Here is a 16,373-nt window from a genome sequence, read left to right as displayed (position 1 = left end):
CCACACAGCTGTCATCAATCTTTAACCACAACATGAAACATTACAGGCTATTTAGAGCAGCACGTTGTTTCGAGAAGTATTTCCCAACAAGTTCAGGAAGGCACACTTTACGAAAGAAGTCTTGTGCTTGCTTTAAGCGCGGTTTCCAGAAATCCACAGCAGGGAAGACGGCAAGGTCTCTCTGTGTCCACACAACGAGGTCACAGTGGTTGGCGCCCGTAACAATTTTTTCAAAGTACCGTCTCTTGGCGTCTTGCACAATCGGTCGCGATACAGCCCTTTGTCTTTTGCGCTGATTTTGAGCATGGTTCTGGCAGTCCCGAATCCAACACTCCAACACTGTGTGCTTGTTTTGCTTTCTGGCCTACTGACATGGCGCCGCGATCCCACAATGCACTGCGGCGTGACGTCAACTCCAAAGCCCTATTTTTTTTTAAACTGTTTTCAAACTTAACTTAAAATTTCAGTGTTTTATTTGTATATTTGTATATTGCAAAATCACAATAATCTTCCAATTTAGAACTACAAGTAAAAAAAATTAATTTTCATAAACCACGCAGAGCCGCACCATAAGGACTAAAGAGCCGCGTGCGGTTGCTGACCCCTGATCTAAAGGGTTTAACAAAAAGGGGGCGCTTCCTGCTGGAAAATGAAATGTCCCCACTGGGCGATCGTGGCTCAAGAGTTAGGGGTTCGCCTTGTAATCGGAAGGTTGCTGGTTCGAGCCCCGGCTTGGACAGTCTTGGTCGTTGTGTCCTTGGGTAAGACACTTCACCCGTTCCCTACTGGTGGTGGTCAGAGGGCCTGGTGGCACCAGTATCCGGCAGCCTCGCCTCTGTTAGTGAAAGCGAAACATGCTTTCATCTGTTTTTGGTAATGTGCTGGAAAAGCTTGAAAATCGACCTTGAATGTGCTTAAAAAGTGCTTACAGTTATTATTACAGTTTATAGCAGGACTTTCATGGCAACAGCTAATCTTTATTTTGTTTACTGGGAAATGAAATGCTGCCAATTCACAAAGCTGTGTTTCAGCCGCACTTCCTGTTATAGACTTGTGATGCACACAGGCTCTGTTCCAGCACTCAGCATGTTCTTCCTCATTTTCTCCACCAGGGGGAGTTCCTAAACTATGACATCCTGATAGGAGTGAACCAGGGAGAGGGGCTGAAGTTTGTGGATGACAGTGAGGACAACGACGGTATCTCAGCTGCGGCGTTCGACTACACCATCTCCAACTTTGTTGACAACCTCTACGGATACCCAGAGGGTGAGGACGCCACCTCTGTACACTGCCACTTTTTCAGTTATTCCATTTTACAGCCTCCTCTCACTTAACTGCATTTTGCAGCATCATCAGGTTTTGTCTTATTAGGAGCCGCGTTTGTTGATCTGTTAGTTTTTTTCTGTTTGCTGTATTCATTAAAATAAACGGATAATCATCAAAATGACAAATGTGGACAATTATCAAAGCTTACATTACAGTTCTGACAGCTTGAGTTCACATGAATTTTCAAAAGAATATAAAAACCTGTGAAAGTGCTTTAAGCGTTTAAAACATGCGAGTAAAGAATGGAATCAGTAACATGTGAGCCCAGTGAAGTGCATCAAACAAGACAAGCGTGCTAAAGAGAGCCACTCATCCACATCACGGCGTGTCTGCGCCTTAACCTTTGAGGCTCTGTGGGCAGTAATGCTATCATCCCCCAGGTAGTCGGCTCCCAGTCTCAGTGTCTGTGTTTCTGACAGATCGGCCTGCGAACCCCTCACAGCCGGACCACAGTCACAGTACAGACATGTTTGGATAATGCAGTCATGCTTCCTCTCTGTGCCTGTCACTCGTTCTGTTATCTGAAAGACTTTTTTTTTTCCTCTCTAGATTTCTCACTCGCTTCCTGGCTCTTGGTTCATCTCACCAACATTTGCTTTGGTTTCATATCTTTTGATCAGACCGATCTCTTAAAAAATGTCTTGCACTGCTGTTACTTTACTCTTAGCAGTTTTTCACTTTTATCTTTCTTCCCCCTCCTTTTGTCCCCTCCTGTGCTTCTTCACCAGGCAAAGACATCCTGAGGGAGACCATTAAGTTCATGTACACAGACTGGGCGGACAGGGACAACGGCGACATGCGGCGGAAGACTCTGTTGGCCCTGTTTACGGACCACCAGTGGGTGGCACCAGCTGTGGCCACTGCCAAACTCCATGCTGAGTTTCAGTCCCCAGTTTACTTTTACACGTTCTACCACCACTGCCAGACGGAGACGCGGCCCGAGTGGGCCGACGCCGCGGAGACGAGATAACTTACGTGTTCGGCGTACCGATGATCGGTGCCACAGACCTGTTCCCGTGCAACTTCTCCAAGAACGATGTGATGCTGAGCGCTGTGGTCATGACTTACTGGACTAACTTCGCAAAGACTGGGTAGGCCTCATGTCGTAGTGTAAACTGTACACGTTACTGTATGTTCTCTGACAGCCTTCTAGTCATCTTGAATACTTGAATCTGGGTTGCTAGTTTAATTCTCGTGTGGCTTTGAAGAATTGAACACTGGTTGACCAAAAGCATCCAGATCCCAGAGCAGCCGGTTGGTCTTAGATAGTTGAAAGGTTGCACAGAGAATGGGCCTCCTGTCTGTATTCAGTGTATTGATGCCACATGTTACTTATAATGGAGACTGAATATAACTTTGAACTGAAACGTTTAACCTTTATGCTCCACCAGGGACCCCAACCTGCCCGTCCCTCAGGACACCAAGTTCATTCATACCAAGCCCAACCGCTTCGAGGAGGTCATCTGGACCAAGTTCAACTCGAAGGACAAGCAGTACCTTCACATCGGTTTGAAACCTCGTGTCAGAGACAACTACAGAGCTAACAAAGTGGCCTTTTGGCTGGAATTAGTCCCTCATCTTCACAGCCTGCACGACGTGCTCTTTCCCACCACTACGCGCTCCCCTGCAGGCCGTGACCCCGGCACCATGAGGCCCAGAGACAACGTTCCTCGAACCACTCGTCATCCTTACCCTACCTTCCCGTCAGATCCCGAGCACGAGGGCTCAGAGCGCCCGCCCCAGGACCTCTTTCCCGGAGACACCCACGACTACTCCACCGAACTGAGCGTGACAGTTGCAGTTGGAGCGTCGCTCCTCTTCCTCAACATCCTGGCCTTCGCCGCCCTTTACTACAAGCGTGACAAGCGGCACGAGATGCGCCGGCACCGGCTGTCCCCTCAGCGGGGCGGCCCCGCCAACGACCTGGCTCACAGCCAGGAGGAGGAGATCATGTCCCTGCAGATGAAGCACTCGGAGCACGACGCTCACCACGACATGGAGCCCCTGCGACCCCACGACATCCTGCGGCCCGCCTGCCCTCCCGACTACACCCTGGCGCTGCGCCGCGCCCCCGACGACGTCCCGCTGATGACGCCAAACACCATCACCATGATCCCCAGCACCATCACCAGCATGCAGCCTCTTCACGCCTTCAACACATTCCCCTCCACCGGCCACAACAACACCCTGCCCCACCCCCACTCCACCACCAGGGTATAGTAGGGACAGGCCCAACACAGCGCCACCTAGGGACCAGGAACACTGGCTCTGCTACCGCTCTGGAAGGGAGGCCTCTCGACGTGGGCCTTCGTTCTGTCCTCTTATTCTCTTCTTTCTCCAAAAGCAACTACACCTGCTGCGTCATGTGCTGTAAAACTTGGCAGCTCCCTCCACTGGTGGCATGTGGAGGTGCAACTGAAGTGTACAGCAGCAGATGAGCAGTTTGGGGTGGGGGTGGGGTGGGTGACTCAGATCTTTCAAAGATACTGTTTTCAAAGACGGTCTGCTGTTTCCAGGCTCAAGACCTCCAACATTTGTCAAAGGGACGAATGCTCTCTCGCTCCTCGCTGTTTTCTCTTTTTTACGTTGGCGTCATCTCTTTTTCCATCTCCTGTGTGTTATGTGCACATTATGCTTCTCTTTTCTACATCCCTGTTTTACTACTGCTCTCTTCCTCTCATTTGACACGCCTCCCTCCTGCTCTTCTCTAAAAATTCCCGATCTGCTGAGCAGTTTGGAGGGGGGAGGCGTACACTAAACATATAACTATAAAAACACTCATATCTTTCATTCTACCAGCATTTTTAGGTGCCAAGTAAGTACTGCTGTGTTTCATTTCTCATCGAGGGAGAAGAAAAACGAAAGAAAAATAGAGTATCGCTATTTACCGTCAACTAACAGAGTTCTGTCATGTTCTCGTGACAAAGTGCCAAACTGGCCTCAGTCGTGTTTTTCTTTCTTTCATCTTCTCTTCTTTTGTTGTTTTGTTTGAAGCATTTGTTTAATTGTTGTTTTTTATTGTGTGGAAAGAATTTTTCTGAAAATATAGATATAGAGAAATGATATTATATATAGTTCTATATAAAATGTGTACAAAGGAGAAAGTATATAAAAGGGTTTTCTCAGTGGGGGATCTATGCATGAATTATTTTTAAAGACGCGGGGAAAAGGACACTGTACCTGTCGATGCACGTTTCCCAAAATCTAAACGAGTCATATCGCTCCATGTTTGCTACTTTTGGTTTTTGGTTTTCTCCCGCAGAGTAAGAGCATCGCAGGAGCTCCTGAAGTCAAACGACGCCTCCCAGCACTCATTTATTAAAACGGAGTCGATGCCAAAAGTCTTAAACGTTAGAATCAAAGCAACAGCTGTGAACTCAGTCATGGTGTCATGTGCAGCCTTCATCTTACTGTCACTACTTTTTCATTTTAGGGTACGTGAGGTAAAGCGTCCGTCGATGTAGCTTGATTGTACAAAATTATTTTTCTACGTTATTAACAAAACAGAGCAGAGACTGATGCTGCTCCTGTCTGACCCCCTTGTGTCTGGCACGTGTGTATTCTGACTGGCGTGTGTGTGTGTGTGTGTGTGTGTGTGTGTGTGTGTGTGTGTGTGTGTGTGTGTGTGTGTGTGTGTGTGTGTGTGTGTGTGTGTGTGTGTGTGTGTGTGTGTGTAGGAGCGGCAGTCGCTGTGTGAGTGTGATATCACATCTGCATCACTCAAGCGTAGGCGGGCCCGCGTCAGACAACAATAAACAAAAAGCAGAAAAAGGCCAACAGTAAAAACTCAGACTCCAGCATGAGCTCCTTCCTGCTGCTTAACCAATCACCTTCCTCCATATCATCACTGCTCCCTCCCTCCTCCTCTCTCCATCCTACACCACCTTTGTTATTTAACACCGACCCCCCCAATCTGATAATCAGACAAATTCCCAAACACCTGACTTCACTGTGTCGACACCGTTCCTGACTGTTTCTGACCTCAGGTCAGCTCTGCTATTATCCTCACATTAAGGGTTCGTTCACCTGCCTGCAGATGATCTGTGAGCTCGTCGGTTGTAAATTAAACTCTAAGCACACTGAGGGTAACCGGGAGGCATTCAGGGCCTGCAGTGCAGAGCTGCAACATGAAAAAAAGGGATGGGGGTTCAGATCTCCTGAACAGGGTGGAAACAACACGGTGGGTTTGTGCTGTTTGTGATTCCTGCTCCGTCACTCTGGTGGAGACGACTGCAGCTCAGCAGCGCTCCCTGCTGATCCTCTGATGAAGATGTCAACAGTATGTAAACTGAGCTGATGTGCTGCTGTTTGAGCCCACGTGGTAGCGTACGTCCAGTATGGGAGAACTTAGTCACCGGTGCTGTCTTTGCTTGTGCTCTAGCTTTAGCCTGTTTGATTGTTTGTTTTCTATTTTATTACTGCCTAAAAGGGGAGGTGGGGGAAACACATGCCTGACTTCTCCTGTCAGAGGTTTTGTAAGCTCACTGGAAGGGAAACGTGCACAATGTAAATCATAAAACAACTGACTGGGGCTGTGCTGCAGGTGGATCAGTGCTGTGGACAGTAGCTGTGGAAAAGAGACTGGACAAAGACTCTCAGCCTTAAATACAGGACAGAGGATGATCCGATCATCTTTCAGCTAACAGTGTCGAGCAGAAGGACGGCCGGCTGATGCGTCCGTACGAACCCTTTTGTACTCACTCCTGTGCATAAGGAGGCGGCGAGGGGTTGTGTAGTTAACCTCAGCACCACACAGCTACAGCAGAGGAGAGAACACAAATGAGTCCTTTCATTCGGCTCTGTTCTTTCTCCTTGTCTGTTTTATAAGCTAACACTAGAGGGCGCCATTGTGGCACATTCAGCGCTCACTCTGAGGTCACTGGACAGAGAAGAAAATACCAAACTGGGAGACGGATGGAGACGAAACATCTGGAAGATCAGAACTGTACATTTTTAAGTGTAAGAAAAAAAAAACAGACAAAGTATTTGTAAATATTAAGTTTCTTGTTTATTTTATGTTTTGTTTTTTTGGTTTTTTTTTGGAGTGAATGAATGATATGCTTATTTTGTGATGACAAAAGACAACAGGTGCAGTTTGTAATGAGAAGAAAAAAATGGCCGTTAGCTTGAGGTTTCAAATGAGTTCATCCTTACCACCGATCAGTTTTGTCTTTGTTTCTTCAACATTTATTTTATTTTTGTCATAACGTTGATCGTTATCATGTGACCATCCTGTAGCAGGAAGGTCGCTGTAGCAGAAGTCATCTCCACTGAAGCCCCCTCACAGCAGAGGACCAGTCATGCTGTTTATTAGCATTTGCTAGTTTTCAGTGAGAAAAAACATTTTCATCAAGTTTTAAATCCTTTCGTTGCTCTTTTCTCTGCTATTATCATAAAATCGTCGTCCTCTTTTCAAGCCTTAGCTCGCTTTTATTTTGAAAAATGAGTCTTGTGATCAGAGATGAATCTGTGCTGCATGATGTGCGTAACATCAGAGCGATAAAAGCCAGCTTTGCCTTTCAGTGATTCGCAGTAAGGACATAAATGACCTAAACTGAGACTGAAAAAAGTGCAGTCAGTTAAATGTTAGCTCACCTAACATGTAGCAGTGTTTACATGTAGCCATGTTTGACAGACTCCAGGGCTTTGATACCATAAGATGCCTCATATCCTCACAGACTCATGAGATCACACAGGTGGTCTGACCTGCTCGTGTCACACTGTGCTGTCTGTCTGTCCGTTGTTTTTCTCCTGCAGTGATGTTATGTAGCAGAAAAACAGTTGGATGCTGGAAAAGTGCAGAGCGATGGGTGACGTGTGGAGAACATCACAGTCTGTGTGTGTTCAACAGCTGTTAGAGCCACACTTTGTCCTTTCTGTGGTATAACTGCTGGATTTATTTTATTTCAACACTTAGAAACTGTCAGCAAAGCAAAACTTCATGATTGGATGATCCTGTGTCACGTCCACAGTGTCAAACGTGCACAGAGACAGTGACACCCACAGAGAAACCCTCAGCTTGGTGTCCATTGCAAATCTGCACCTGTTGTCTTGTTTCTACTTTCTTTGTTGAACTCAGAAACTCGAGACTTGAGATGAAGAAAAATGTTAAATAATGGAATAAAAAAAAGATGATTATTAAAAAAAGTAAAGTAAAATTATATAAATAAATGAGGTGATGATATTTCTGTTTACTTTAGAAGTTATTATACACTGTATGCTGTGATTCTGATCTGGGAAACATTAAAGACATTCATAGCCAGACTGCTGACTTTGTGTTTTTATTCAGTCGCCTAACAGAAGTGCAGTAAGAAACGATTTAGCCCATCCTGATTTCTTAGCTATTTGCATATTTGCCACACTTACGTGTTTCAGATCGTGAAGAACATTTTTATGATAGATAAAGATGACCAGAGTCAGTGTAAAATAAAGCTTTTACATGTATTGCTGGGAGGTCGGCAGCTCCCTCCACTGCTTGGCCCTCTGTGAAAAACAACTGGGATCCAGCTTCCCTGTGATGCTGAATTATATAAGCGGAAGAAAATAAATAGATAGAAGGATGGATGATTGTATTTTGTGTACAATCGTTGAAGTGTAAAAAGGGTTGGCCCTCCGTGGTGCCCTAAGCAAAGTTTGATTTTTGGAGCCCTTTAATAGTGCCAATAATAGTGATTAATGATCACCTACTATAAATGTATTTCATTTTCTAATGTTGATGTTGTTGTAATCCACAGTGAAAAATGTCATAAAAACAGAGAGAAACAATAGATCAAACCTGAGAGCTGCACAGTTGCAGCAGTGTGGTTTACGTCATTGTGTTGTCAGCCTGTTTTACACATCGGTGGTTTCTTATTGACATGTAAAAAGATCTGAAATCGTAGTAAATTCAGCTGCTATTGTGGGCTGGGGATGATTTACACTTAACATTTTAATAACTGGGTACTGAATGTCAGAGGCCCAATGTTCCCTCTAATTTTTCACGTGTCTGAGCGAACACACAAACTCCCTGAGCGATCCCTTGGACCAATGAGCGACATCAGACGTGTGCACTGTGGTCACGCCGGCATCGAATCCATCCAAGTTACATGGTTTATTAAAATAATCAAATTACAGCGTTTACATTTATGTTAGACTACTTTTAATTAACTGCTTTAGCCCATTTACCATGAAAATGTAAAAAAAAATCTTGTTCATGACCTGTGCAGTATGTTAACACTATTGGAAGTAAAAATAACTTGAACTCCAATTTCGAAAACACAACTTTCTTTTTTCTTTTATACAGCTCTGACTTGTATCATGAGTCTGTGGTCTGGGAGAGAGTCCTGTAACTCTCTGTCTACAAAATATAGTAAATAATGACCAATGCTGAGCAATTAATTATATAGTTACTTCTTCAAAAAAGTAACTCAGTTTGGCAAACAAAGTTTTTTGCAGCTATTTTTTTAAATGCAGCCAAGGCGTTTTTAAATAAACATTTCAAACTATTTACAGAACAATCAGCTGTTCTGCATCAAATCTGATGCCACACAAATTATTTGTTCCCCTCCAAAAAATAATTTCTGTCCACTATGAGATAAAGGAAAAGAACAACAGCCTGATACCTGCAGGCCTGACAGCAGGAGATGCATCACTCCTGTAACACCTGTAACATTCAGCAGTCGCCTCATTGTTCTGACACACACAACAAAACTATTGACTACACTACACACTAACTACACAAGATTTGCGCTAAACGTTGCAAATCTCTCACATCTCAAAACACCACCGTCACTCCTAAAACTTCCCCCGTTTCTTAACAACTAGACGCCACGTTGCCATATCATTCTTTGATATGCCGACATGGTACTTTTTTGGACGAATAGGAAAGGCAGAGGGGGGTGGGGTTTGTTTTTGCTCACAGGTGGAGAGCGCTTTCGAGTGTTTTCCTTATAAAACGCCGTTTTTACCGTTTCTTCCTGCAGTAAATATAAACAACGATAGTATTCAGAAAGAAAACAAAACATTGCAGATGTTTTTATCACAACTCTGGTTTTACGTGGCCAATCAACACAATTTAAAAACTGGTATAAAATCCCCAATTTTTCCGTCAATTGTTCCGTCTGTCCTGCTCACATCTCCAATGGTTGTACACGTTGTCATTAACATGGCTTCACTCCACATCAGCCACGCCGCTTTGCCAGCTAAAACACTGGTGTCGGCACATAAGGACGCTGTCATAGCCTGCCAACAACGTTGATTGGCTGCGCATATACGCATTATTGGCTGGACTATGGGATAAGGTGGCATCGTTCCCATATGGGAGCAGCCAGTCACTTACTGACCAACACTGTAAAACAGAATTGTTAAAGTATTAATTTTAATTTCAATTCAGGTTAGATTTTTTTTGGTGCGCAACGCAGAATTTCTGTGCGCAGAGACTGTGCCAGCAGTGCGCAATTGCGCACGTGCGCAGCTTAGAGGGAACATTGCATAGGCCCACTAAAAGTTACAAAATAAGCTACTATCAAATACATTTTCTGTAAACACATCAGAAGGTTATTTATGTGGCAAAAAGTTAGATCTATACAAAATGTTGCAGGGAAACAGAGAAGGAGCTCGTATAGGTTTGAGTTTTATTCACATCTATTGTGCAGGTACAAATAGCAGAGTGGAAAACTTTATATTTTGTGTTTGCAAACATTAATTTATGAAGATTAATTAACATGAGTGTAGCACAAAGTAAAGGTGGAAGCAGTATTCTGACATGACAGTGCAATCAAAACACATTTTGCCACTACAATCTGTGAATAATTGTAACAAACAACTGTCATTTTAATATTGGACAGACTAGTTGTGCAGCCCTAACCTGAAATCTGCTGTTTGTTCTGAATGAAAAACGTTAGTCTTTGGTAAACATTTTAATCACATTTATAGATGCAATATGTTATTTCAGTTAAGACTAAATGTTACCACACGTTCCCATCATTAGAGTGCATTTAAAGTGTGGAGAAGTCTGTGAAGGTTCTCAGTCATCCAGGTCATCGTAGTCTAAGGAGCTTGCTAAGAAAAGCGTCTGGACTTCTTTGAGTTACTTGAAGACGTTTCACCTCTCATCCGAGAAGCTTCTTCAGTTCTAAGGGTCAAATGGTGGAGAGTCCAAGCTGTATTGAAGAATTTCTAACTTCATGTAGGCTAAACAGCGGCCTAGAATTAGACTCAAAACCCTGCACTTGCCCAAAATAAAGGGGGCGTTAATGTACCAGATTCTACAGAACACCAGAAATAACTGCTAAGATGGGTCCAACACATCTGAGTTCATGCTGGAGGAACTGTGGGACACACTCTGCCAACCACACTCATATATTGTGGCTCTGCCCTAAACTCTGTGTATTCTGGAGGCAGATATTTGATGCTCTCAAAGACATTTTCCAAGGTAAATATTCCACTAAGTCCTACAGCAGCAGTGTTGGGAAGGATTGCAGAACATATTGACTGCAAAGCCAAAAGTTAGCTGCTAAATATATGACTCACTGCAGCCCTAAAATGCATAACTATCAGATGGTTAAAACCAGATATAATCTATGGATCCAGTGAGTGTCTGTCTGATGGAACAAATTACATACTCAGACTACAGAAACAAGTCTTTGAGAAACGGTGGGGACTCATATTGCCTTTCCTATTACAATGAAGAACACCACCTAATTTTGTGAGCTCTCTCTCTCTCTCCACACACACACACACACACACACACACACACACACACACACACACACACACACACACACACACACACAGCATGTTATGCCAGTTTCAGCTGAAACTATGTTTCAAACCATATTCCGGGTTTTTAGTTCACCATTTATGAGGTTTCAAGAAGAAAATAAAAGACAGATCTGAATGTTTGAAAATGTTTTGGAAAGATTCTGTAAAGATGAGATGAAAAATACTCAAAGGATAAATTTAATTGGTTTATTATTTAGATAAGAATAACAAGCAAGTAAATGAAGAAACAAGGTAAAATGAAGTAATAATGAAAGAAGTTAAACAAGTAAATGAAGAAACAAGGTAAAATGAAGTAATAATGAAAGAAGTTAAACAAGTAAATGAAGAAACAAGGTAAAATGAAGTAATAATGAAAGAAGTTAAACAAGTAAATAAAGAAAAAAGATAAAATGAAGTAATAATGAAAGAAGTTAAACAAGTAAATGAAGAAACAAGGTAAAATGAAGTAATAATGAAAGAAGTTAAACAAGTAAATAAAGAAAAAAGGTAAAATGAAGTAATAATGAAAGAAGTTAAACAAGTAAATGAAGAAACAAGGTAAAATGAAGTAATAATGAAAGAAGTTGAACAAGTAAAAGAAGAAACAAGGTAAAATGAAGTAATAATGAAAGGAGTTAAACAAGTAAATGAAGAAACCAGGTAAAATGAAGTAATAATGAAAGGAGTTAAACAAGTAAATGAAGAAAAAAGGTAAAATGAAGTAATAATGAAAGAAGTTAAACAAGTAAATGAAGAAACCAGGTAAAATGAAGTAATAATGAAAGAAGTTGAACAAGTAAAAAGAAGAAACAAGGTAAAATGAAGTAATAATGAAAGAAGTTAAACAAGTAAATGAAGAAAAAAGGTAAAATGAAGAAATAAGGAAAGAAGTTAAACAAGTAAATGAAGAAACAAGGTAAAATGAAGTAATAATGAAAGAAGTTGAACAAGTAAAAGAAGAAACAAGGTAAAATGAAGTAATAATGAAAGAAGTTAAACAAGTAAATGAAGAAAAAAGGTAAAATGAAGAAATAAGGAAAGAAGTTAAACAAGTAAATGAAGAAACAAGGTAAAATGAAGTAATAATGAAAGAAGTTAAACAAGTAAATGAAGAAAAAAGGTAAAATGAAGAAATAAGGAAAGAAGTTAAACAAGTAAATGAAGAAACAAGGTAAAATGAAGTAATAATGAAAGAAGTTAAACAAGTAAATGAAGAAACAAGGTAAAATGAAGTAATAATGAAAGAAGTTAAACAAGTAAATGAAGAAACAAGGTAAAATGAAGTAATAATGAAAGAAGTTAAACAAGTAAATGAAGAAAAAAGGTAAAATGAAGTAATAATGAAAGAAGTTAAACAAGTAAATGAAGAAAAAAGGCAGAGGAGAGAAAACCCCAACAATCCCCTCTGAGCAAGCACTTGGCGACAGTGGGGAGGAAAAACTGCCTTTAAACGGGCAGAAACCTCCGGCAGAACCAGGCTCAGGAGGGGACAGTCAACTGCCGGGACTGGTTGGGGGGGTTAACAGAGGTGGAGCAAGACGAGGCTACATCAGGTGAGGAAGCAGTAGCGTCTCTCCTCTGGAACAAGTGGAACCATTTTTTCTTTTTTTTCATGCACTTTTCCACGAGCGCTTTTTTCTGCAGGATGAGATTTCTCAGCTCGTCGATGGTTTCTGCGTTTTTTTTCTTCAAGTTTCTCACATCTTTGTTCCATCTCTTCCAATGCTGCTTGTTGTTCTTCAAGCTTGTCTTTGAGTTGTTTGGATGTTTCCTCCTGTATCAGCTTGTCCTTGTGCATGTCTGCATTTCTCTGTTGGACCTCTTTGTGCTTGTCTTTTAACTGCTTCTTTCTTTTCTTGATTTCTTGATTTTTGTCTTCATGTATTTTGTCTTCTTGTTGTTTTTGTGACTGCATTTGAGTGTGTTCACTCTTCAAGTTATTGAATTCCACCAAACGCCCCTTAACGAGCTCGGAGTTGTTTCTCGCTATCTGATCGATCCTTTTCTGCATCTGTGAGCAGCGTTTCTCCAGTTTGTCCCTTTCTTCTTCCACTTTAGTTGCTTTGTCCTCCAGCTGATTACAAAACTCTTGCAGTTTTAGATTTTTAGACTGAAAGTCCTGGACGATGCGTTTTCCTTCTTTCAGTCTTTCCTGCTGTTGCTCTTTCTGTTGAAGAAGGTCTTTATTTTGGCGCAGTGTTTCATCCAGGCTTTCTTTCAGCATGCGGTATTTTTCCTGCATGCTCTTCAGTTTGTGCTGCATGTCTTGTTGCTTTTTGTCCTGCTCTTCCTTCTGTTGGAGGAATTTATTCTTTTCTTCCACAGCTTCATGGAGCTGTCTTTGGAGGAGCCGATTTTTTCGGTCCATGTGTTGGAGATCCCGTTGTATCTTATCAGTCATCGTTTTCTTGTCTTGGAGCTGGTTGGTCATTTCTTTTAGTTCTGCGCGCTTTTGCCTGTTTTCTTTATTGAGGTGCACAATCTGCTCTCGGGCCTGAGCAAACTTGATTCCCCAGCCCTCATTAATAATGTTTATGTCCGGCTGGCGCTGTTGTCTTTCTTCCAGCTCTTTATTTTGGGCTTCCATTCGTCTACACTTGTCCTCCAGTTGAAGTTTTTCTTCTTCAATTTGTTGCATTTTTTTCTGGAGAAGGTAGTTTTCCTTCCTACTCTCCTCTAATGCCCTTTGGGAGGATGAGACGCCATTTGGGGAAATCGGCCGGCCACTCCAGGAAGGAGAGGCGGCGTAATCTTTTTGAATTGGTTGTTTTTTTCTTGGAAACATGTTGGAGTTTCTATACGATGACTTTGAAGAGCTTTCCAAATGTTTCTGTGGTGAACGTTTTGTAGGCTGCAAACACAGATGCTGCTGAAACGAACTAAATCTTGCTGTTTCTCACCCCTATTTAAGGAAAAACATCAAAGGACTTATGACGTTCTATGACATCATCACTCCAATGAGATTGTCACAAGACGTTTTGGAATGGGGTGTTTTTTTTTAAACTGTTTTCAAACTTAACTTAAAATTTCATTGTTTCCTAGTTGTGGACTATTGGTTAGTCCAGCCGATGATGAAATTAATTGTCACAAACATCCCTAATATTACATAACAGACGACAGAAAACAAGACAGTTTTTTTTCTAATAGAGGTATAATAAAAGTTTTTTTAATTATCCTACTTTTTATAAAAGAGAACATTTATTAAAGAGTATGTATTTAATTAAAAAACTCTGTTCATCTAAAGCAGGGGTCAGCAACCTTTAAGACCCAAAGAGCCATAATTGGCCTATCTGGGGTTGAAAGGCTCGATAAATGCACGGCGTTTCGCCGGGTACACCGGCTTCCGCGAGTGTGATGCTTATTTTGAGCGATGAAAAAATAACAAAATATAATTTTATTTGTATATTGCAAAATCACAATAATCTTCCAATTTAGAACTACAAGTAAAAAAAAAAGAACTGGCATAAATAAAATACACTTCAGCTAAATACTAATTTATTTTCCCAAACCACGCAGAGCCGCACTATAAGGACTAAAGAGCCGCATGAGGCTCCGGAGCCGCAGGTTGCCGACCCCTGATCTAAAGGCTATAACAAAAAGCTTCCTGCTGGAAAATGAAATGTCCCCATTAAGAGTCTGAATCAGGAGCCGATGACATTACTCTGTAAACTCTCAAAGCACTTTAATAAACAAGCAAACAGTTCCACCTCTCGCATTATTGCGTAAAGTTGACAGCGCGTCAGGCAAATAGGCAGGCTCCATCCCCGGCCTCTAGCGACTGTGGAAGTCGCTACATCTTTAGTCAACAAAAAACGGCATTCTGGAGAAGCCAGCCACAAGCAGGATCAAAGAAATCAGATCAAGGAACCTGAAAGACGCCAAGTAAGTGCAGCGCATCTGAATGAGTGAGCCCAGCAGCACCGACACACCTGACGCAATTCTGAGGAGCGCAGGTAAGAATACCTGTGCATGTCTGGTTGTGGAAAAGGAAGCGACATTGCATTAGCGCTGAGATGTTTTAAGAGGAGACACTGAATGGAATGAATGTTGGTTAAATGTGCAATGTTTTTGGCTGCGCTCTTGGATTGATGACTGCGCTGCGTCTTATTAATTATGCTGCTTGGATGATGTTCAAATGGACAATTAAAGTGCCGTTACGTTGAAAGGATTTTATGGTCAAAGTCTATTGTGGCTTCCAGTGGATATATGTTTTAATGGATGATCACTGAAGATTAAAATAAATAAATAAATAAAAAATCGAACAAACAAACGGGAAAATCATGAGTCAAACAGGTGATGATGATTGTTCCTCTAATGATTTGGGGGGAAAGAGAGAAAGAAAAATGACTGGAAAGGCATTGTTGAATAAAATCGAAAAATCACAAAATGAATGCAAAATATATGTTAATAAAATGAAAGGACTAATACAAAAAATGAAAGCGCTCATGCAACACAATGAAAATCTTTCTCAAATTAAGCAGTATTTGGTGGATTTAAAGGCACTGTGCGAAAAGGCTTCAAGTTCACATGTTGAGGTGTTGTCTTTGGTGCCAGAGGAAGTAATAAAACAAGAGGAATGCTTTTCAAGTATCATGAAATACACAAATGTGTTTTTAAATGAAATTCAGAACTGGATAAATCAAAGAGAACAAAATCCTGCTGTTTGTCCAAAGCAAATCAATTTATTGGAAAACAATGTTGCATCAAATACTGAGACAGAAGTGGAGGATGATATCAAGCCAAGTGATAGTGTTTCTGTTGTGATATTTTGATACCATGGTAGCATTTACTGAGTATTGTTTTTGATGATATTATACAAAGGACCCTGTTTCTGCAATGCCCTTTGTTTTAACCTCATCTCCTCTTGCTGTGTCAACTGAAGATTTTATGGTGTGAAAGTAGATACTAAGGTTGGAGGGAAAACACCAACAAATCACTCTTTTACTTATCACTCCCTTGCAGAAGATGTTTATGTGAAGACCATCTGGGTTGTGTCAGAACTCACGGATGTAGGAGACCTCTGTATAAGATTTATAGGCCTTGTGAGTGCATCTTTATTGCCCTTGCTGAACAAAGGATTCCAACTGTCGAAGGACACCACCCCACCCAGTGGGCAGGGTCTGAACTGAAACTTGTTGTCTGCCTATAAAAACTGCTGCACAAAGAATAAACTTTGAGTTAGTTTGGGATGACAATTTAGAACAGTCTCCGCGTCTTTTTGTTCTTCCAAACTGCTCCCGGTACTCCGGCCGGTGCTGTAATTAACCGTTGATCATACTTGAGAATATTTTAATTGTTATAGGTTA

At 41.7% G+C, this 16,373-nt stretch overlaps 2 protein-coding genes and 1 pseudogene across 2 annotated transcripts; 2 read left to right on the top strand and 1 right to left on the bottom strand.

The window, feature by feature from the left end:
• Nucleotides 1-372: 372 nt before the first annotated feature.
• On the top strand, nt 373-2,296 carry LOC146636819 (neuroligin-2 pseudogene; annotated as a pseudogene).
• Nucleotides 1,189-3,546, top strand: LOC146636818 (neuroligin-2-like). Its single transcript, XM_085351066.1, has 3 exons — nt 1,189-1,266; nt 2,055-2,417; nt 2,718-3,546. The coding sequence occupies exons 2-3, from the start codon at nt 2,317-2,319 to the stop codon at nt 3,544-3,546; spliced, it is 930 nt and encodes a 309-aa protein (XP_085207192.1). The 5' UTR covers nt 1,189-1,266; nt 2,055-2,316.
• A 9,070-nt stretch (nt 3,547-12,616) lies between these two features.
• Nucleotides 12,617-13,852, bottom strand: LOC146636817 (uncharacterized). The gene has a single exon (XM_085351065.1). It carries the CDS (start codon nt 13,850-13,852, stop codon nt 12,617-12,619), a length of 1,236 nt encoding a protein of 411 aa, XP_085207191.1.
• Between the last annotated feature and the right edge of the window lie 2,521 nt (nt 13,853-16,373).

The sequence above is a fragment of the Diplotaxodon limnothrissa genome, linkage group LG3, assembly GCF_057381915.1.
Source record: "Diplotaxodon limnothrissa isolate DT_005_m linkage group LG3, D_limnothrissa_male_GT1.1, whole genome shotgun sequence".
NCBI lineage: Eukaryota > Metazoa > Chordata > Actinopteri > Cichliformes > Cichlidae > Diplotaxodon > Diplotaxodon limnothrissa.
This window is presented reverse-complemented; position numbering and strand designations above follow the sequence as displayed.